The sequence below is a fragment of the Hyla sarda genome, chromosome 8 (genome assembly GCF_029499605.1).
Source record: "Hyla sarda isolate aHylSar1 chromosome 8, aHylSar1.hap1, whole genome shotgun sequence".
NCBI classification, from domain to species: domain Eukaryota; kingdom Metazoa; phylum Chordata; class Amphibia; order Anura; family Hylidae; genus Hyla; species Hyla sarda.
Genome location: NC_079196.1, coordinates 3839442 through 3863407, shown reverse-complemented (window position 1 = coordinate 3863407; position 23966 = coordinate 3839442). Strand labels below are relative to the sequence as shown.

General features: G+C 46.3%; 1 protein-coding gene across 8 annotated transcripts in view; it reads right to left on the bottom strand.

Annotated features, from left to right (window-relative positions):
• Positions 1 to 1201: 1201 nt before the first annotated feature.
• The window catches only part of BIN1 (bridging integrator 1), a 138674-nt gene continuing 115909 nt past the window's right edge, over positions 1202 to 23966 (bottom strand). For 4 of the 8 annotated variants that reach the window (XM_056533353.1, XM_056533352.1, XM_056533355.1 and 1 more), the window contains 9 exons: positions 20221 to 20392; positions 14977 to 15105; positions 11142 to 11249; positions 9886 to 9909; positions 7280 to 7378; positions 4539 to 4616; positions 3912 to 4025; positions 3541 to 3642; positions 1202 to 2223 (listed from right to left, as the gene is read on the bottom strand). In XM_056533353.1, the coding sequence (XP_056389328.1) occupies positions 2116 to 2223; positions 3541 to 3642; positions 3912 to 4025; positions 4539 to 4616; positions 7280 to 7378; positions 9886 to 9909; positions 11142 to 11249; positions 14977 to 15105; positions 20221 to 20392 (934 nt within the window). In that variant the 3' untranslated portion in view covers positions 1202 to 2115. The remainder of the gene's footprint in view (positions 2224 to 3540; positions 3643 to 3911; positions 4026 to 4538; positions 4617 to 7279; positions 7379 to 9885; positions 9910 to 11141; positions 11250 to 14976; positions 15106 to 20220; positions 20393 to 23966) is intronic. The other 4 variants (XM_056533354.1, XM_056533357.1, XM_056533358.1 and 1 more) reach the window with 4 other exon arrangements.

Below are 23966 nucleotides of genomic sequence, written 5' to 3'. Positions count from 1 at the left end.
AAACCGATCTCCATGGTGAAACCAAAACTGGATACATTTTAATTACAAACATCACAAGACAAGAGATGTCCAAATAATATCGGATATATATATTATATAACACTCTGAAACCTTCATGGGGGGGGGGGGGATGAGCGGACGGAGGTTTTGTTTATAAACACATTCGGAAAAATTTTAAAAAAATCTGATAATATTAAAAATTTCTAAATGCCAAACAGAAGAATTCTCACGAATTTCATGCCAACATTGTAGTGGAGGAGTCCATCGACGGGGCTTAGAGTTTTTTCTAGAACATTCCATTTCTCTTATCCTACAATGGCGCCACCCGACCGCAACGTGACACGTAACCTTGGGTCTTAAGATTTAACATTTTTTTTTAAATATTTAGATTCTGAAATGCCAAATTGGAGCCGATGCCATTGTGAGCCTAATAATACACTAAAGCCTATCTCCATATGTTATGTATTGTCTCCCTCCTAGCACATAGCATATAATGTGGGTTTCCTTCTTTCACATTCCTCTCTTACGTGTTTCTCCTGCTGCTTCCTCATGGGAGAGATTCTTAAAAAAAAAAAAAAAAAGACTGTGCAGTAGAGAGAGTCAGTCTATTGTATGGCAGATGGAACGTATATAGCTTTCACTAGTGTTTTCCAAACAGTGTGTCTTCAACTGTTGCAAAACTACAACTTCCAGCATGCCCGGACAGCCAATGGCTGTCTGGGCATGCTGGGAGTTGTAGTTTTGCAACAGCTGGAGACCCATTGTTTTAAAGGGGTACTCCCGTGGAAAACTTTTTTTATTTTTTAAATCAACTGATGCCATAAAGTTAAACAGATTTGTAAATCACTTCTATTAAAAAATCTTTATCCTTCCAGTACTTTTTAGGGGCTGTATACTACAGAGAAATTCAAAAAGAAATGCATTTCCTGTGATGTCCCGACCACAGTGCTCTCTGCTGACCTCTGCTGTCCATTTTAGGAACTGGAGAAAATCCTCTTAGCAAACATATGCTTCCCTGGACAGTTCCTAAAATGGACAGCAGAGGTCAGCAGAGAGCACTGTGGTCAGGACATCACAGGAAATGCATTTCTTTTTGGATTTCCCTGTAGTATACAGCCCCTAAAAAGTACTGGAAGGATAAAGATTTTTTTTAACAGAAGTGATTTACAAATCTGTTTAACTTTCTGGCACCAGTTGATTTAAAAAAAAAAAAAAAAAGTTTTCCACAGGAGTACCCCTTTAAAAACACTGATGTGACTGATCCAGACATGGCTGGTAGGCCACCTAAATCATATTAAATATGGGAAGCTACATGTACGCGCCATTACTTCTCTGCAGAGAGGCTTTATTATACAATGAGGCAGAGGAGGAGCCCCAAGAACATACATCGTTGGGCACAACCCAAAAAGGTTAAAAAAAACAAAAAACAAAACCTGCCTTATAATCCGATGCAGAGCTGTCCAAATATTTGACGGGTTTAGTAAGTGGAGGGCGTAAGAGCAGACATAGGTGGTGGAACCCCAACACAACACCAAGGTGACCCCAATTATATCCAGCTCTTGCCCAGAGACCGATGGGCGCCATTGTTGCTATGGACATGATAATAGTTTGGAGGTCCGAGGCTCATGACACCAATAGCAGGGCACCCTACATACTCGGGGCTCGCTCATGACACCAATAGCAGGGCACCCTACATACGAAAGTAATGGCCGTCCCCCAATAACAGGTCTGAATGGGGCTACACACAATGGAAGCGGCCATCTTGAACAAGGAATAGGCCTTGTAGACTGATGATGGTTGGACACACAATGGCTGGCTCCTCGCCCAATCTGGGATCCAATAACATGATGGGGGGGGGGGGCACTCCGACACCAATCAACCCGTAACAGACGGACGATGGGCCTAGAACCTCGTCCGCCCGTGGGAATGGGGCACAAACATACAACTTGGTAGCATTCCAGGAACTGAATCTATTGACTATTACTTGCGTCTATTATTGAACGGAACCTTGAAAGTTGACACTCGTAGGGTTAACTGTTCATAGGGTAGACGTGGTTTGATAATTTTCACAGAAAATTTGCATCATATCCCCGAGGTAAAGGGCAACTCTCCCCCTCACTGGTATTTCTCGGTAAAGTTTTCTGGGAAGACTCCTTTGTGTTGTTCGAAGTCCTTATTCTGAAGCCAATCGGACTCCTTAATTCCCATCAGCCAACCTTCATCCTGCAAGAGACCAACACCGGGAGTCAGACGGGTACGGAAACATTTTGGGTTGTTGTTTTGTTAGTGTATAAAGCGAAAAAGAATATGTTTTTGTTCTCTTTAGATTTTACTTGAGGCGATTTTCACACAATGTATTTTCAGTCTTTTTTGTTGTTGTTTTTTCTTGTTTTTCACATTTTTATGGCCCTTTTTTTCTATTTTATGGTTAGATTTTACTTTTCACACAATGTTTTTTCAGTCTTTTTTGTAGTTTTTTCATGTTTTTCAAATTTTTATGGCCTTTTTTTCTATTTTATGGCTAAATTTTGTATTTACAATATTTTCTTATTTACGATCTTTTTTTATATGTTGTGAACACTGAGGCCACTTTTCCATAAATCTGCATACAACACAAAAAATACATTTATATTTCATTTTACGACCATACTTTTGTAAAAAAAAATAAAAATACGGCTAATTTTACACTGTGCGAACAGTGAGGTTCAAAAAAGGGTGAGGTTTATAAAAATAAAAAAAGAGCCACATGTTGTCTTATTTATTACCGTTTTGTTGTTAGGGCATGATGGGAATGGTAATTTTACAGATTCCATAACCTGCATCCTGTGGCTCCTGTGAGAACCCATTATTGGACCCAAAATCTGTTTCCAAAAGATGGAGGCAAAGCTATTATATGATACAAGTTGGATTGTGAGCGTTTATCTCCTACAGAATGTGCATGTAAATATGGCGGTGTGGTAATAGATTGGGGTGGGGTTATACATAGGGGTGGGGTAATACTTTGGGTGAGGTAAAAGGTGGCAGTGAAGCTTTCTATACTGGAGAAAAAGGAATTGAAAAAAATTATAAGCGTTAAAAAAAAAAAAAACTGATAGAAACTGATTAAAAAAAACTGATACAAATGGTCGGTTATTTTGAAAGAAAGTTTATTGAATACAATATTGCAGAATGTACAACTTTTTTTTTGGCCCAGGGAAGCTGGAACCATCTAGACCAGTGGTCTCTAAACTGCGGACCTCCAGATGTTGCAAAAACTACAACTCCCAGCATATTAGCAGTTGTAGTCTTGCAACAGCTGGAGGCACACTGGAAGACACTGGTCTAAAGGCTTTACTTCACAGATGGGGGGTCCCAGTTTCCCAATAGGTCATTGAAATGTGTCCAAAATAGACAAAATCCGGATGTGTCGTTCACAGGAGCCGGTGAAGTGTATTCTGCGCCAGGGAGAGGGCGTGATGGCTTACACAGCCCTTCCCATCTCTCTTGGCTGATGATTTATATCTAGACCCTATAATGTCCGGACCCCGCCCTCGCACTCACCTGCTCATCCGGGTTGTCAAAATGAGTTACTAGAACAATATCTCCAGATTTCAACTCTAGTTCATCGCTATCGGTGGCTCCGTAGTCATGTTGGGCCCGAACCTGAAGAACGGAAATAAACTTGTCAGGAGACATCCCAGTAACTTAAAGAACCAGTGAGAATACAACTAAAGTTATGGTGACAGCAGATTGGATTTATACTAAAATTCTGATATTCCAGACTAATAGATGCAAAATGTCAAATAGTCATTCAGTATTTCAAACGAGGGTGTCTCCAGCTGTTGTCTGGGCATGCTGGGAGTTTTAGTTTTGCAACAGCTGGAGGCAATCTGATTGGGAAGCGATGCTTTAGATAGTAATGTTGTTCCTACCCTGTAGAGAAATCCTGGTGGCAGGTTGGCCTTTGGCGGTGCGCTCTCTACTGTACCATTCACGGTGGTCGCTGGGAACGTCTCAACCACAACGGCCGGTAAGGAGCTGGACTGCTGCAAAATAGACGGATCAATGAGCTCTACAAAAGATACGAACTATTGAAAAGATACAAACTATTGAAAATATAAAAACTAAAACATACTATGCGAAAGATACAAAACTATCCAAAAGATACAAACTATGCAAAAGATCCAAACTAAACATACTATGCAAAAGATCCAAACTATCCAAAAGATCCAAACTATCCAAAAGATCCAAACTAAACATACTATCCAAAACTATGCAAAAGATACAAACTATCCAAAAGATACGAATTATTGAAAAGATACAAACTAAACATACTATGCATACATACAAACTATCCAAAAAAATACAAACAATCCCTAACTATACAAAAGAAACAAAAGATACAAACTAGCCCAAAAATAGAAAACAATCCCAAAAATACAAACTATCCAAAAGATACAAACTATCCAAACTAGTTTTACAATACTGGAGGGCCATGGATCGGACACCACAGTCTATGGGCCGCCTCCCCATCCCGTACACTGATCCTATTGACTTACATTAGAATCGCTCTCGGCTGTCACCGGTTTAACCTCGGCTTCTTTTTTAGGTGTTGTGTCCGGAGCCGGTTCTGAAGGCTGAAATACAAGGTTCAGGAATTAGTCCTCAATATACCGGAATATTCATCACCAGAGAGTCCAGAAGTAAAGACGAGAGCAAAGGAAATAAAGTCCTAAATCTGGAGAAACACGAGGGGCCACAACCTATGATCGGGGTAACGGGGGCGTTCTGTAACATTTACTGGGACAGATTTTACTTGTACAGGACGACGATTCATGAGTCAGGACAAAGAAAACGCAGATAATGTAATTTGCAAAATGTGAATTACAGTAACTCCTCCTACACCCCAAACCCTACACAACAAAATTCCCAAAATTAAAATGACGCCGTACAATTCATAAGCCATTATGTGAACAATGGAGCCACCGTCTGGGCGACTTCTCGTGTCTTGTTTCCACTAATTGCCCACACAGATCCACGCACCTGATGAAGATTCACATGCAGGATAGAAACATGTTGTGCAATATGGAATAAGTGCAGTTAGAAAAAAATATAAAGGAACGGTAATCAGTCGCTTCTCCCATAGTATAAGATTTATGTCTCTAGTCGTAAACTCTAACCATGACGATAGTTATTTTTATGGCCCTCGCCCCCCACCAGCCGGGACAGGTATAAATATAACGTATACAGGTCAGCACTGGTGTAGATCGTCCAGTCAATGGCTCAGTCTGGATGGACCTATAAGTGACCCATACAAGCTGTAGGATAAGGCAATGGCCGTCCAGTCTATGGCGCATAGTGAAAGGATAGATGGCAGTGAGGATCACCAGGTATCCTGGCCACTATACGGGGCCAATTCATGGATTGATACAACAGAGCAGTGTTTCCCAACCAGGGGGCCTTCAGCTGTTGCAAAACTACAACTCCTAGCCTGCCCGGACAGGCTCCCGGCAGGCTGGGAGTTGTAGTTTTGCAACAGCTGGAGACACCCTGGTTGGGTAACACTGCATTAAAGCATATAACACCACATAGCAGCCACTGCTAGAACCTATGGGGGCAATGTATAAATCTCCCGGCTCCTCATGGGCACATAATGGAGGTCACATAGTGGAGATCAATGGGCTAAAGAGTCTACATAGAGATTAATGGTCCCAAGGGTCTATGTGGTGATCAATAGTCCCAAGGGTCTATGTGGTGATCAATAGTCCCAAGGGTCTACGTGGTGAGCAATAGTCCCAAGGGTCTACGTGGTGAGCAATAGTCCCAAGGGTCTATGTGGTGATCAATAGTCCCAAGGGTCTACGTGGTGATCAATAGTCCCAAGGGTCTATGTGGTGATCAATAGTCCCAAGGGTCTATGTGGTGATCAATGGCCACAAGGGTCTATGTGGCGATCAATTGTCACAAGGGTCTATGTGGTGATCAATTGCCACAAGGGTCTATGTTGTTATTAGTGGTCACAAGGGTCACGTGGAGATCAATGGTCCCTAGGGTCTATGTGGTGATCAATGGCTACAAGGGTCTATGTGGTGATCAATGGCCACAAGGGTCTATGTGGTGATCAATGGCCACAAGGGTCTATGTGGTTATCAATAGTCCCAAGGGTCTATGTGGTGATCAATAGTCACAAGGGTCTATGTGGTGATCAATGGCCACAAGGGTCTATGTGGTGATCAATGGCCACAAGGGTCTATGTGGTGATCAATGGCCACAAGGGTCTATGTGGTGATCAATGGCTACAAGGGTCTATGTGGTGATCAATGGCTACAAGGGTCTATGTGGTGATCAATGGCCACAAGGGTCTATGTGGTGATCAATGGTCACAAGGGTCACGTGGGGAAGATGGCCACAAGGGTCTATGTGGTGATCAATAGTCCCAAGGGTCTACGTGGTGATCAATAGTCCCAAGGGTCTATGTGGTGATCAATAGTCCCAAGGGTCTATGTGGTGATCAATGGCCACAAGGGTCTATGTGGCGATCAATTGTCACAAGGGTCTATGTGGTGATCAATTGCCACAAGGGTCTATGTTGTTATTAGTGGTCACAAGGGTCACGTGGAGATCAATGGTCCCTAGGGTCTATGTGGTGATCAATAGTCACAAGGGTCTATGTGGTGATCAATAGTCACAAGGGTCTATGTGGTTATCAATAGTCCCAAGGGTCTATGTGGTGATCAATAGTCACAAGGGTCTATGTGGTGATCAATGGCCACAAGGGTCTATGTGGTGATCAATGGCCACAAGGATCTATGTGGTGATCAATGGCCACAAGGGTCTATGTGGTGATCAATGGCCACAAGGGTCTATGTGGTGATCAATGGCTACAAGGGTCTATGTGGTGATCAATGGCTACAAGGGTCTATGTGGTGATCAATGGCCACAAGGGTCTATGTGATGATCAATGGTCACAAGGGTCTATGTGGTGATCAATGGCCACAAGGGTCTATGTGGTGATCAATAGTCACAAGGGTCACGTGGGGAAGATGGCCACAAGGGTCTATGTGGTGATCAATAGTCACAATGGTCACGTGGGGAAGATGGCCACAAGGGTCTATGTGGTTATCAATGGCCACAAGGGTCAGATGGAGAAGATGGCCACAAGGGTCTATGTGGTGATCAATAGTCAATGGTCCATGTGGAGATCAATGGTCCCAAGGGTCTATGTGGAGATGAGGTCTACTATCTATTTAGTCTGGACGCTATTTCTACGAAATCTACGGACAATAATACGGTCACTTACTTGGTCAAACTCACTAGAATGACTGGACCAGTCAACTACAAAGGAGGCATCGGCATTGTTATCGCTCTGGTCCGAGCCACCAGGTGGATTCTGTTCAGACTGGCGGCCGATAAGATTAAGAGAAGATGATGGACGGAGGACGAGGGGGAGATAAGAAGAGACAGAAAATGTAGAGAGGTCAACAGGGAGATCACCATGAAGGACTATACACATGGACTGGCGGCTTTTCTCATTCCTCTACAATGTATCCTGGAGATTAGAAGTGTCCAACCTGTGGCCCCGCAGACGGCTGTCCGGGCATGCTGGGAGCTGTAGTGCTGCACCATCAGGAGGGCCACAGTTAGGAGACAACTGAACAATCTGTGAACCTCAACCTGCTGCAAAAGCACAACTCCCATCTCAAAATTAACAAAATGATGCGAGTTGTAGTTTCTTGTAACATTTATAAAAGTTTTGCTACATTTGTAACAGCTGAAGAGCCACATGTTGGGGACTTCTTGTAACTAACTTAGGAAGGATATAAGACGGGCCTCATCTCTCCAGACATACAGGCGGCCTCTATGGTCTTTACACCTTTGGACACATTTCATCAATTAATCAGAATCAACAACTAACGTAATACATCCCTTATACCGGCTGACAACCAATGGGCAGCACTATAGTTCCCATGAGATTTGTCACCTAAATGACCTTAGTTATACAATCGCCCCCATCACTTTGTATCTCGGTAGATTTACCTGAGCAATGAACCCAATGGAAGAAGTAATAAACATCTGAACTGACTAGAGAAGGTCCCCTCTGACTAGACTAGAGAAGGTCCCCTCTGACTAGACTAGAGACGGTCCCCTCTGACTAGACTAGAGACGGTCCCATCTGACTAGACTAGAGAAGGTCCCATCTGACTAGACTAGAGAAGGTCCCATCTGACTAGACTAGAGAAGGTCCCATCTGACTAGACTAGAGAAGGTCCCATCTGACTAGACTAGAGAAGGTCCCATCTGACTAGACTAGAGAAGGTCCCATCTGACTAGACTAGAGAAGGTCCCATCTGACTAGACTAGAGAAGGTCCCATCTGACTAGACTAGAGAAGGTCCCATCTGACTAGACTAGAGAAGGTCCCATCTGACTAGACTAGAGAAGGTCCCATCTGACTAGACTAGAGAAGGTCCCATTTGACTAGACTAGAGAAGGTCCCATCTGACTAGACTAGAGAAGGTCCCATCTGACTAGACTAGAGAAGGTCTCATCTGCGCGGACATGACCCTGCACTGTTCATGTGATCCTCAGTGCTGGTGAAGATCAAGGTCACCCTGAGGAATTCATCCACCCTCATTCCTGTCATTCCTAGCAAATCTCTTAGCTAAATAGACCCAAGGGTCATAAGTCAATGTGAATATGAAGCGGGACTGAGGAGGATGGTGGAGGTGATATATGGGGTGTGTGTGTGTGTGGGGGGGGGGGGGTAAAGATCCTGGAGGCGCCCAATCTGATGCTATATATGCCCAATCTGGAAGCCCAGGACCTACGGAGGCCACTTGTGAAGGGCGGCTCATAGAGTGGACATCTTTACCATTCAACCCTAACTGGACACCAGGCAGGAGGATTCGGTCTGTATCAGAGCAAACCCTGGAAAACTGTCTCCACCCGACATCAATGGAAAGGGACGGATGAAGGAAAAAGGACAAAACGAAGGACGAAGGACAAAGAACGAAGGATATGGAATGAAGAATGAGGGAAGGATGAAGGATAAAGAACGAAGGATAAAGAACGAAGAATGAGGGAAGGATGAGGAATGAAGGATAAAGAATGAAGGATATGGAATGAAGAATGAGGGAAGGATGAGGAATGAAGGATAAAGAATGAAGGATATGGAATGAAGAATGAGGGAAGGATGAGGAATGAAGGATAAAGAATGAAGGATATGGAATGAAGAATGAGGGAAGGATGAAGGATAAAGAACGAAGGATAAAGAACGAAGAATGAGGGAAGGATGAGGAATGAAGGATAAAGAATGAAGGATATGGAATGAAGAATGAGGGAAGGATGAAGGATAAAGAACGAAGAATGAGGGAAGGATGAGGAACGAAGGATAAAGAACGAAGAATGAGGGATATGGAATGAAGAATGAGGGAAGGATGAGGAACGAAGGATAAGGAACGAAGGATAAAGAACGAAGAATGAGGGATATGGAATGAAGAATGAGGGAAGGATGAAGGATAAAGAACGAAGGATAAAGAACGAAGAATGAGGGAAGGATAAAGGATAAAGAACGAAGGATAAAGAACGAAGAATGAGGGAAGGATGAGGAATGAAGGATAGCCTCCACCGGGTCCATTACATAACCTGCCGGCCAATAAGCTTCATATGATTAACCCTTTCAGATCAGCTCTTATTTCAATTGTGAACTCAGCATCATCCAAGGATCAACAAAAGGAACAAGAAAAACCACTATATAAGATATTAAGATATAACCCAAGACCCATAGAGAGGAGCTCGGGGGGTTGTATGGAGCCCAAATGTCGTGGTGAATAGGGAATAATGGAGTAAAGCAGAGAAGATGTCAGAAGACGTACGGGGTGGGTTATGGAGTTAGTTGGGTTCTTACCTCCCACAAGTCCCATGACAGAGGCTGAAATGCAGCAAAAACGGAAAGAAAAAACATTTATACTGAGAGCAAATCACATGACTGATGTTATCAACCGTGTGACCACTGTCCACCCATCTGCTACACATCCAATACATAGACTGTCATGTGACCCATCCAGTATCCATGGTACAGTCAATATCTGTTTACATCAATCCATTCATTTATCCACTACCCCCACATGTGTGTACCTACCCACTACCCCCCACATGTGCCTACCCACTACCCCCCACATGTGCCTACCCACTACCCCCCCCCCACATGTGCCTACCCACTACCCCCCCCCCCCACATGTGCCTACCCACTACCCCCCCCCCACATGTGCCTACCCACTACCCCCCACCCACATGTGCCTACCCACTACCCCCCACCCACATGTGCCTACCCACTACCCCCCACCCACATGTGCCTACCCACTACCCCCCACCCACATGTGCCTACCCACTACCCCCCACCCACATGTGCCTACCCACTACCCCCCACCCACATGTGCCTACCCACTACCCCCCACCCACATGTGCCTACCCACTACCCCCCACCCACATGTGCCTACCCACTACCCCCCACATGTGCCTACCCACTACCCCCCACATGTGCCTACCCACTACCCATTTACCAGTCTGTTAGCTACACATCCATGTATGCACCCATTTATTTCTGCACATCCATCCCCATTATTCATCCATCAACTTGCCCACACACCATCTATTCATCACCCATCCTCTTACCCAATAACATTCACTTATCAACCCATCACCCATTTACTCATCTATCCACTCATTTACATATCGATCTACTCAACCATCTAACCACCAGGTAATCCATTCACCCATCCTCACATTACCCACCCATCCAACCATCCACCTATCCATCCATCCATCTACTCGTCCATATAACCACCAGGTAATCCATTCACCCATCCTCACATTACCCACCCATCCATTCAACCATCCACCTATCCATCCATCCATCTACTCCTCCATATAACCAACAGGTAATCCATTCACCCATTCCCTCACCTATCCATCCACCTATCCATCTCACATCCATCCATCCATCTACTCATCCATCTATTCACTTATTTACATATCCATTCAATTATCTACCCATCCATCTAACCACCAGTTTATCCATTGACCCATTCCCTCACCCATCTACCAGCCCATCTATTGCCCACAAGCCTTTCTATGTCCCTTGGTCAGGAGGACACCACAAACCTGGGCAGAACCTGCTGGGGCTGCACTCGAACTGGACTCAGGTTTGAGGGGATCAAAGTCGAAATCCAACAAACTTGGCGCCTCTGCTTGGGGCCACACAGCCTCAAACTTTGCAGCACAAAGAGAAAAGGTTAGTAGGAAAGTCAGACAAACGTTAATGGGAAAATCACATAAAGACCGTGGGGTGCCAGGACCTATACCCCCCGCTATGAAGAAAGTCCACCCCTCGACATGCCGCAACAGAAGACCCCAGGACGGAGGAAGGAGGAGCATGCACAGGGATCACCGGGAACGTTGTACTACAGAGTGACGCCCTGATACAACGTCTCGGCACAAGATGTGGAGCCTTCAGATTTCATACACAACAGTGAAGAGATTGACCGACGTTCGGAGATGATGATCCATTGGTTACAAGGTCTCTCAACGAGTCTTCTCCATCTTCCTTGTTCCTGATTTTTGGTTTACGAGTCGGGATTGGATTTTTAAAGTGTACCTGTCCTTTTAATTTTGATCGGTCGGGGTCTGAGTGTTCAGTCCCTGACCAATTGTTATCAGTGAGTATCTGGTGAGTATTAGACCTGTGTTACAGTACAATAGGGTATACACAGAAGGCTGTTATAGACTTACAATGTAAGTTTGTCTGGCTTGTTGTGCTCTTCTCTTACGTAGTTCCTTCTATCGGTCGGGGTCTCAACACTCAGACCCCGACCGATATACAACATATCAAAAGTTTTTTTATTTTTTCGTTTTTAAAGTGACAGCGCCTAAGAGCGGTGAAGTTCTCTGTGTCTACGCCTTGTGACCGGCTGTGCTTCAGTGCATAGATAGAGCAGATGTGGGGTTAATGTGCTGCAACCATAAAGTCTGCTCTACCTGTGAGTTAAAGGGGTACTCCGGTGGAAAACATTATTTTTCTTTTTTAATTTATTTATTTATTTTTAAAATCAACTGGTGCCAGAAAGTTCTTATTAGCTACCGTATAATACAGAGGAAGTTCTTTTCTTTTTGAATTTCTTTCCAGTTTGACCACAGTGCTCTCTGCTGACACCTCTGTCCATGTCAGGAACTGTCCAGAGCAGGAACAAATCCCCATAGCAAACCTCTCCTGCTCTGGACAGTTCCTGACATGGACAGAGGTGTCAGCAGAGAGCACTGTGGTCAGACTGGAAAGAAATTCAAAAAGAAAAGAACTTCCTTTGTATTATACAGCAACTGATAAGTACTAGAAGGATTAAGATTTTTAAATAGAAGTAATTTACAAATCTGTTTAACTTTCTGGCATCGGTTGATTTAAAAAAAAATATATATATAAAAAAAATAAAAAAATAAAAATAATAAATATATATATTTTTTTTTTCCCACCGGAGTACCCCTTTAAGCCTCCTGGGTGACGTCTATACCGGTTCTTTACCAACATGGTGCATTTGTTACAGTTTTATCTATGGAAGCATCTGTAAACCGTTACCGTAAGCATAAAAATAACCACATGCACAATAAACAAGCAACAACCAGAGCATGCAAACAGTGAACACCAGACACGGGATCGGGCTCCAGCGGACAGTGGCCCCTCCAGGTTATGGGACCGGCAGACAATAGTCCAGAAATCTAGGAATGGGCTGCTGCAGTGGTTTCCAAACTGTGGACCCTCTGCTTGTTGCAAAACTACAACTCCCAGCATGCCCGGACAGCCAACGGCTGTCCGGGCATGCTGGGATTTGTAGTTTTTCAACAGCTGGGGGTGCACAGTTTGGACACAACTGGATTATAGGGTCCCAGATTATGGAAATTCTGCATTGTTATCCCCAGTCCCTATCCCAGGTGCAGGGGAGGAACCCAGATACTTCCTATTAAAGGGGTACTCTGGTGGAAAACTTTTAAATTATTATTTTTTTTTTTTTTTAAATTAACTGGTGCCAGGATGTTAAACAGATTCGTAATTTACTTCTATTAAAACAAATCTCCAGTACTTATTAGCTGCTGAATACTACAAAGGAAATTCTTTTTGGAACACAGAGCTCTCTGCTGACATCATGACCACAGTGCTCTCTGCTGACATCATGCCCACAGTGCTCTCTGCTGACATCATGCCCACAGTGCTCTCTGCTGACATCATGCCCACAGTGCTCTCTGCTGACATCATGCCCACAGTGCTCTCTGCTGACATCATGCCCACAGTGCTCTCTGCTGACATCTCTGTCCATTTTAGGAACTGTCCAGAGTAGGAGAAAATCCCCATAGAAAACATATGCTTCCTAAAATGGACAGAGATGCCAGCAGAGAGCACTGTGCTCGTGATGTCAGCAGAGAGCTCTGTGTTCCAAAAAGAAAATAATTTCCTCTGTAGTATTCAGAAGCTAATAAGTACTGGAAGGATTAAGATTTTTTAATTGAAGTAATTTACAAATCTGTTTAACTTTCTGGCATCAGTTCATTTAAAAGAAATAAAAAAATAATAATAATAAAATAAAAAGGTTTCCACCGGAGTACCCCTTTAATCGTTCCCAATGACTGTGACCCAGGGACAGCGCCTCCTACAGGCCTGGGACACAGATGTATCAATACAGGTGCCCACAGCAGCCAATTACAATCCTGCTGTCATAAACGCTGCATCCTGATTGGCTGCCGTGGACAGCGGCTTCACCTATCACTAAAGTCTTGACAATCTCCCCAGTTTAATTGTAATGAATCTTCCCATTGCAGCCAGTGTCCGCTGGTGATAGCGCGAGCGGTCTGCAACCTGCAGCCCGGAGGACATGCTGAGAGTTGTAGTTGTAGCTGAATTGCAGGTTGCAGGCCAAGGTATTAGAGGGCAAAGTATGTTTTTAGTAGAGGTGTCACTCCTATTAGGACGCAGAGGTCGGGTCCCTAAACGATGAGGGGAATAATGTTCTGTGATCGCCCAGAACCCGCGGCGGACAGGGACGCTAAAGGCATTGTCTACTCCACTCACCTCCAGAGCTGCAAGCAGACTTCAGGTGACTGGAGGAGAAGGCATCAAGTAACAGCAGAATAGTGAGTGCAGCTCTGGAGGTGATTGGAGGAGAAGAACTCAAGTAACAGCAGAATAGTGAGTTCAGCTCTGGAGGGGACTGGAGAATATGACAATGTAACAGCAGAATAGTGAGTGCAGCTCTGGGGGTGATTGGAGGATAAGACCTGATGTAACAGCAGAATGGTGAGTGCAGCTCTGGAGGTGACTGGAGGATAAGACCTGATGTAACAGCAGAATGGTGAGTGCAGCTCTGGAGGTGACTGGAGGATAAGAACTCAAGTAACAGCAGAATAGTGAGTTCAGCTCTGGAGGTGACTGGAGGAGAAGGCATCAAGTAACAGCAGAATAGTGAGTGCAGCTCTGGAGGTGATTGGAGGAGAAGAACTCAAGTAACAGCAGAATAGTGAGTGCAGCTCTGGAGGTGACTGGAGGATAAGACATAATGTAACAGCAGAATAGTGAGTGCAGCTCTGGAGGTGACTGGAGGATAAGACCTGATGTAACAGCAGAATAGTGAGTGCAGCTCTGGAGGTGACTGGAGCATAAGACATAATGTAACAGCAGAATAGTGAGTGCAGCTCTGGAGGTGACTGGAGGATAAGACCTGATGTAACAGCAGAATAGTGAGTGCAGCTCTGGAGGTGACTGGAGCATAAGACATAATGTAACAGCAGAATAGTGAGTGCAGCTCTGGAGGTGACTGGAGCAGTTGTGTAAGTCTTCCCATATTCTGTGCACATTACAGTGTGAACAGTCCCCTGTCCTCTGGTCGTCTCCATAAGTGACACCTCGTGCGGTTCTCATGCAGTGTTAGTAAGTGGGGTGGGGGGCGCAGCCGCTGACCTGTGAGGGGGTGGTCACACTTATCTCGGGCACAAAATTGTCATCAAACAGACCGATGATATTCTCCTGCTTGATATCCTTGGAGGGCGTATGTTTTGGAGGTGGCGGGACCGGAGGGCCTCTCCTCAGCTACATGCAAGTAAAATAACCGCAAAGACAAATCCACACGAGCCCACCCCAAAAAGAAAAGGGGGAAAAACACAAATATAAAAATATATAATTAGACAAAAAAACAACAACACAGAACCTCAGGGCCCATCACATGACCGCAGCCACGGATGAACCGCGCACACAACATCACATGACCGCAGCCACGGATGAACCGCGCACACAACATCACATGACCGCAGCCACGGATGAACCGCGCACACAACATCACATGACCGCAGCCACGGATGGACCGTGCACAGAACATCATCACATGACCGCAGCCACGGATGAACCGCGCACAGAACATCACATGACCGCAGCCACGGATGAACCGCACACAGATCATCACATGACCGCAGCCACGGATGGACCGTGCACAGAACATCATCACATGACCGCAGCCACGGATGAACCGCGCACAGATCATCACATGACCGCAGCCACGGATGAACCGTGCACACAACATCACATGACCGCAGCCACGGATGAACCGCGCACACAACATCACATGACCGCAGCCACGGATGAACCGCGCACAGAACATCACATGACCGCAGCCACGGATGGACCGTGCACAGATCATCACATGACCGCAGCCACGGATGGACCGCGCACACATCACATGACCGCAGCCACGGATGAACCGCACACACAACATCACATGACCGCAGCCACGGATGAACCGCGCACACAACATCACATGACCGCAGCCACGGATGAACCGCGCACACAACATCACATGACCGCAGCCACGGATGGACCGCGCACACAACATCACATGACCGCAGCCACGGATGAACCGCGCACAGAACATCATCACATGACCGCAGCCACGGATGGACCGCACACACAACATCACATGACCGCAGCCACGGATGAACCGCGCACACATCACATGACCGCAGCCACGGATGAACCGCGCACAGATTGTCATCACATGACTGGTGTCACCGCAGCCACGGATGAACTGCGCACACAACATCACATGACCGCAGCCACGGATGAACCGCGCACAGACATCATCACATGACACCACGGAACAGGTTCTACACGCTGGACGCTTCATGAAGGAGAAAGGACGGAAACTTGAATTAATATGAAATGATGCAACTTGTCTTCTTGCCCATAGGGGGCAGCAACACAGGAACTAATGGCACAATACAGGGTCCCCCAACATGTAGGGCTCCAGATCCCATCATGTCCTGACAGCTGCAAGGTATCATGGGAGTTGTAGTTTTGTCAGGGCATGATGGGACTTGTAGTTTGGGGAACACTGACATAATTAACAGAAGTGTGTTAGGAGCAGCGTCACTTCCCTTCACCCACTCCCATTGGGGGCTTATACCCAGAAGGGGGCAGCACTGAGCTCCCATCACATGACCTCTGCTCCACTATGGGTCGTGATGAACATTTCAGTGTTTTAAGTTAATTTACATACAGGAAATAATACACATTACATATCAGTTATGTACAACAGTGTATTCCAACCAGTGTGCCTCCAGCTGCTGCAAAACTACAACTCCCAGCATACTGGAGACACAGTGATCGGAAAACACTGATATGAGATAGAAAGATATGAGATAGATAGATATAAGATAGATAGATATGATATAGATATGAGATAGATAGATAGATATGAGATAGATAGATATGAGATAGATAGATATGAGATAGATAGATAGATATGAGATAGATAGATATGAGATAGATAGATATGAGATAGATAGATATGAGATAGATAGATAGATATGAGATAGATAGATAGATATGAGATAGATAGATAGATATGAGATAGATAGATAGATATGAGATAGATAGATAGATATGAGATAGATAGATAGATATGAGATAGATAGATAGATATGAGATAGATAGATAGATATGAGATAGATAGATAGATATGAGATAGATAGATATGAGATAGATAGATATGAGATAGATAGATATGAGATAGATAGATATAAGATAGATATGAGATAGATAGATATGAGATAGATAGATATGAGATAGATAGATATGAGATAGATAGATATGAGATAGATAGATATGAGATAGATAGATATGAGATAGATAGATATGAGATAGATAGATATGAGATAGATATGAGATAGATAGATATGATATAGATATGAGATAGATAGATATGATATAGATATGAGATAGATAGATAGATATGAGATAGATAGATAGATATGAGATAGATAGATATAAGATAGATAGATATAAGATAGATATGAGATAGATAGATAGATATGAGATAGATAGATATGAGATAGATAGATATGAGATAGATAGATAGATAGATATGAGATAGATAGATAGATAGATATGAGATAGATAGATAGATAGATAGATAGATATGAGATAGATAGATATGAGATAGATAGATATGAGATAGATAGATAGATATGAGATAGATAGATATGAGATAGATAGATAGATATGAGATAGATAGATATGAGATAGATAGATAGATATGAGATAGATAGATATGAGATAGATAGATATGAGATAGATAGATATGAGATAGATAGATATGAGATAGATAGATATGAGATAGATAGATATAAGATAGATATGAGATAGATAGATATGAGATAGATAGATATGAGATAGATAGATATGAGATAGATAGATATGAGATAGATATGAGATAGATAGATATGATATAGATATGAGATAGATAGATAGATAGATATGAGATAGATAGATAGATATGAGATAGATAGATATGAGATAGATAGATAGATAGATATGAGATAGATAGATAGATAGATATGAGATAGATAGATAGATAGATAGATATGAGATAGATAGATAGATAGATAGATATGAGATAGATAGATAGATAGATAGATAGATAGATATGATATAGATAGATAGATAGATAGATATGAGATAGATAGATAGATAGATAGATATGAGATAGATAGATAGATATGAGATAGATAGATAGATATGAGATAGATAGATAGATATGAGATAGATAGATAGATAGATATGATATAGATAGATAGATAGATAGATATGAGATAGATAGATAGATATGAGATAGATAGATAGATATGATATAGATAGATAGATAGATATGAGATAGATAGATAGATATGAGATAGATAGATAGATATGAGAGAGATAGATAGAGATAGATTAGATTACTTGTATCTACTGTAGTTTCTTCAAGGTCACTAGAAAACGTTTACACTTTCTTGGAAATGTTGCGCATTGATAAAGCTGCTCAGGATTATCCAATAGTAAAGGACGAAATACAAGGGATTGCTGATTGTCCTGGTTCCCCTGTAGATCTCTGAGAAGATCCGGTGAATGTGATCCACTGCCCACTACAGATACTACAGTCTGCAGCAGGAGAGGAGGAGGAAGAGGAGGGGCAGCAGTCAGTGACCGCAGAGGAAGAGGAGGGGCAGCAGTCAGTGACCGCAGAGGAAGAGGAGGGGCAGCAGTCAGTGACCGCAGAGGAAGAGGAGGGGCAGCAGTCAGTGACCGCAGAGGACGAGGAGGAAGAGGACGGGCGGCAGTCAGTGACCGCAGAGGACGAGGAGGAAGAGGAGGCGCAGCAGTCAGTGACCGCAGAGGACGAGGAGGAAGAGGAGGCGCAGCAGTCAGTGACCGCAGAGGAAGAGGAGGAAGAGGAGGGGCAGCAGTCAGTGACCGCAGAGGACGAGGAGGAAGAGGAGGGGCGGCAGTCAGTGACCGCAGAGGACGAGGAGGAAGAGGAGGGGCGGCAGTCAGTGACCGCAGAGGAAGAGGAGGGGCAGCAGTCAGTGACCGCAGAGGACGAGGAGGAAGAGGAGGAAGAGGAGGGGTGGCAGTCAGTGACCGCAGAGGAAGAGGAGGAAGAGGAGGGGCAGCAGTCAGTGACCGCAGAGGAGGAAGAGGACGGGCGGCAGTCAGTGACCGCAGAGGACGAGGAGGGGCAGTAGTCAGTGACCGCAGAGGACGAGGAGGGGCAGTAGTCAGTGACCACAGAGGAAGAGGAGGGGCGGCAGTCAGTGACCGCAGAGGACGAGGAGGAAGAGGAGGGGCGGTAGTCAGTGACCGCAGAGGACGAGGAGGAAGAGGAGGGGCAGCAGTCAGTGACCGCAGAGGAAGAGGAGGAAGAGGAGGGGCGGCAGTCAGTGACCGCAGAGGACGAGGAGGAAGAGGAGGGGCGGCAGTCAGTGACCGCAGAGGACGAGGAGGAAGAGGAGGGGCGGCAGTCAGTGACCGCAGAGGAAGAGGAGGGGCAGCAGTCAGTGACCGCAGAGGACGAGGAGGAAGAGGAGGGGTGGCAGTCAGTGACCGCAGAGGACGAGGAGGAAGAGGAGGGGTGGCAGTCAGTGACCGCAGAGGATGAGGAGGAAGAGGAGGGGCAGCAGTCAGTGACCGCAGAGGACGAGGAGGAAGAGGAGGGGTGGCAGTCAGTGACCGCAGAGGATGAGGAGGAAGAGGAGGGGCAGCAGTCAGTGACCGCAGAGGAAGAGGAGGGACAGCAGTCAGTTACCTGAAATGGGCCTCAGGAGAAGGAAGGTCGGAGCTTAAAGAGTCAGAACTTGATTATTGGAGATAATCAAGTGAAATCCTGAAGGTCACAAGTGAGAAGGATGAGATGATGGAGGCCGCACATGATGGCTACTCCTGGGATCCACAGACAAGTTCATGGTGGACACTTACATGGACAGAAGGGAGCGGCTACATCTTTCCCATACACTATGGTGGGTTGTCCATGAGCCGAGACTCCAATGATTCCCACCACAGAGACCCCGACACCTTATAGATCTTAGAATATTAAAGTCTATCACAGCGGGGTCTACAGAACATCATGGCGTCCTCATTGTGGGAATCAGTGGGGTCCAAAGTCATAGACATCTAGAAGACATATCTGGGGCTACAGCGAGGCGGCCATGGACCCCGAGGGCTCAGTCTGAGCAACAAGAGAAACCACCGGGACCTTCAGGACCATCACTAGGACACATGTCCGACCAATGGAGCAGATGGCCATAATATCTGGGGGTCCATGGCCGGCTCCACCACTGGATATGTCACTGGGAACGTTCCTCTGGACTCTACTGACGGACCCCTCTGGTCTCGGACTACCTGAGAAGGTGATTTGGACACAACCACGGACGGAGTGTCTGCCAGGAAGCAGGCGGCAGCGGGGGGCTCCTCGGAGTCGTCATGGTTGGTGGTCTTGGGCTCTGTACTTGCAGCAGGAGGTCCATCGGGAGGGGATGATGGGGTCTTATTCGCCTTTGCCGCGCTGGAGTCACTGAGGAAAGAAGAGCGACAAGTAAGCACCAGCCCTATGGAGGAACGCCCGGGACCACCACAGGGACCACCGCAGGGACCACCTTCTTCTAGGAAACATTTTCTTGATTTCTCTCTATTCTTAGATCTTTAAATACCTTGAGAGGTTACAGAATGTCCCAGACACGAGCGGCTCACAATGAAATGGTCCCACCAGGGACCACAGGGAGGGGCAGCGAAACGTGCCATATAGTGAACACCCCCCACACTGCACTGTCACTGGGCGGCTCATAGCCCCCCGATGTTCTGTACATGGCCGCGGCCCTATAAACCATTATCCGATTACAGTAGTGTTTTTCAACCAGGGTGCCTCCAGCTGTTGCAAAACTGCAAACTGCTGGGAATTTTGCAACAGCTGGAGGCACCATGGTTGGAAAACACTGGATTACAGAAACATGCAGAACACAAGAAAAACCTAAAACCAGCATATTAAAGGGTTAGGACACACAATAAAAAGTCAATCTGTACCCCCCATAATCCCATCATAGATTTAGATCCCCCGCCCCGGGCCCCTTATATTGGCCCTCCTCCCACACAAGGGCCGCAGTGCTATAATGGAATAAGGTGGGGGGTTGGTACAGATTCGGGATCCCAAGGGGTTGTACAGGTTTAGATAAACATGGCTGCCTTCTTAAAAAAAAAACAGCACCACCCCCAGTCCACAGGATGTATGTGGTATTGCAGCTCAGTCCTGTTCACTTTAATAGAGCTGCATTAGCAGTCACAACCTATAGAAAAAGGGGGCGCTGTTCTTATTAGAAAACATTTGTCTTTTCATAAATCTGGACACCCCCCCCCCCCCCCCTCCTTACAGTTCTAGGGGATAAGATGTCTGATCGCGGGGGTCGCGCTGTTTTGGACCCCCCGCGATCTCGGCTGCCGCACCCCAGACATCCGATGCACGGAGCCGGATGGCAGGCAATGCAGGGTGGAGGCTCCGCCCCACTGGGGACATCAAGACCACGCCCCCTCAATGCAAGTCTATGGGAGGGGGCGTGACTGCCGTCACGCCCCCTCCCATAGACTTGCATTGAGGGGGCGTGGACGGGACATCACGAGCCTCCGGCGTTGCACACGACGCTCTACACGAACACCGGGTGCCGCGGGGAGATTGCAGGGGGACCCCGGGATCAGACATCATATTCCCCATCCTTGGATAAGATGTCTAGGGGCGGAGTACCCCTTTAAAGGGGCAGTAGACCTGATTTCTTTGGCGCATGAACTCTAAATCCCAGCCAATCCGATCGCGAGGCCCAAAATGACAATCCGCATTGTTAATGGACTGAACCACAGGCCGGACCCTACCACACAGTCATGCAAATAGGGGGGGGACAAGTTATTTTCATAGCTGAACATAAAGACTGTCAGAGACGGACGCCATATTGTTAGTGGGGATTATTTCGTATGCAGCGAAACCCGTCTGACGACAAGTGCACACTCTGCGACAATTCGCCATGCTGCCGCTACAGCTACCTGTTCTTCTTTAGCCTCAGTCGGGAGAAAATATTCTCTTTCTTTCTGTTGGAAGTGGCAGGGGGGCAATTACTTTAATGATTGGGGAAAAAAAACTTAAAACAATTTAATGAAATAAAAAATCAGGAAACCTCCTTAAAACTATTATAAAAAATAAAAAAAACGCCTTAAATTATGCTGCACCCACAAAACTGCCTCCTAATACCTAATCAGGGAGCCGAGCCCCGCCCCTGCCTTACACAGCATTATGATTGGCCAGCAGAGATCACCTGACCAGCTCTGCAGCAGCTTCAGTTACACCCACGAGGTGCTGAATTAGGAAAACTAATGGATTCCCCTCATTCCCCTCTTTCTCAGACAAATTTCTTCCTTGTTGCCGTATTCTGATGCAGGAATCTCTTAAAGGGATTGTCCAAGAGTCAAAAAAAATATATATATAAATAAATAAATATATATATATATCTTCTTCCTTTCACAAACAGCGCCACACACCTGTCCATGAGTTGTGTCCGGTATTGCAGCTCAGTTCATGTTACATGGTCAGGAGCTGCAATACCAGACACAACCTATTGACCAATGTGGCGCTGGAAGGAAGCAGAAATCCCTTGTAGATAGTCTGGTTTTACCTGGGGATTAACCCCTACATACCCATTTCCTCTTTGGCACCACTGTGCAGCGTTACATGGCGCCCCCTACAGTCAGCAGGCATCTGTGGATTATATTGGATAGACTGGAGGTCTGACCACTGGGACCTTGGCCAATTACTAGAACAAGGAAACCCATTCACCCAGGGTGGCTGCGATGGAGCAAAGTGGTTAAGATTGGTGTGGAGCATGGCCGCCGCTGCTCCATACACCTCCAAACATGGCCGCCGCTGCTCCATACACCTCCAAACATGGCCGCCGCTGTTCCATACACTTTCAAGCATGGGCGCCGCAACTCCATACACCTACAAACATGGGCGCCGCTGCTCCATACACCTCCAAACATGGGCGCCGCTGCTCCATACACCTCCATACATGGGCGCCGCTGCTCCATACACCTCCAAACATGGGCGCCCCGCTGCTCCATACACCTCCAAACATGGGCGCCGCAACTCCATACACCTCCAAGCATGGGCGCCGCTGCTCCATACACCTCCAAGCATGGGCGCCACTGCTCCATACACCTCCAAACATGGGCGCCGCTGCTCCATACACCTCCAAACATGGCCGCCGCTGCTCCATACACCTCCAAACATGGCCGCCGCTGCTCCATACACCTCCATACATGGGCGCCCCGCTGCTCCATACACCTCCAAACATGGGCGCCGCTGCTCCATACACCTCCAAACATGGCCGCCGCTGCTCCATACACCTCCATACATGGGCGCCCCGCTGCTCCATACACCTCCAAACATGGGCGCCCCGCTGCTCCATACACCTCCAAACATGGGCGCCGCTGCTCCATACACCTCCAAACATGGGCGCCGCTGCTCCATACACCTCCAAACATGGCCGCCGCTGCTCCATACACCTCCATACATGGGCGCCCCGCTGCTCCATACACCTCCAAACATGGGCGCCCCGCTGCTCCATACACCTCCAAACATGGGCGCCGCTGCTCCATACACCTCCAAACATGGCCGCCGCTGCTCCATACACCTCCAAACATGGCCGCCGCTGCTCCATACACCTCCATACATGGGCGCCCCGCTGCTCCATACACCTCCAAACATGGGCGCCGCTGCTCCATACACCTCCAAACATGGCCGCCGCTGCTCCATACACCTCCATACATGGGCGCCCCGCTGCTCCATACACCTCCAAACATGGGCGCCCCGCTGCTCCATACACCTCCAAACATGGGCGCCGCTGCTCCATACACCTCCATACATGGGCGCCGCTGCTCCATACACCTACAAACATGGCCGCCGCTGACCCTGTATTCCAGTGATCAGCGAATGCCCCTTTAAGCTGGGTGACCACAAATATGGCCGCCATTACAGTCCGCTGGAGCCGCCATCCAATATTCCAAGTTCTATCACAGTGTTTCACAACCAGGGTGCCTCCAGCTGTTGCAAA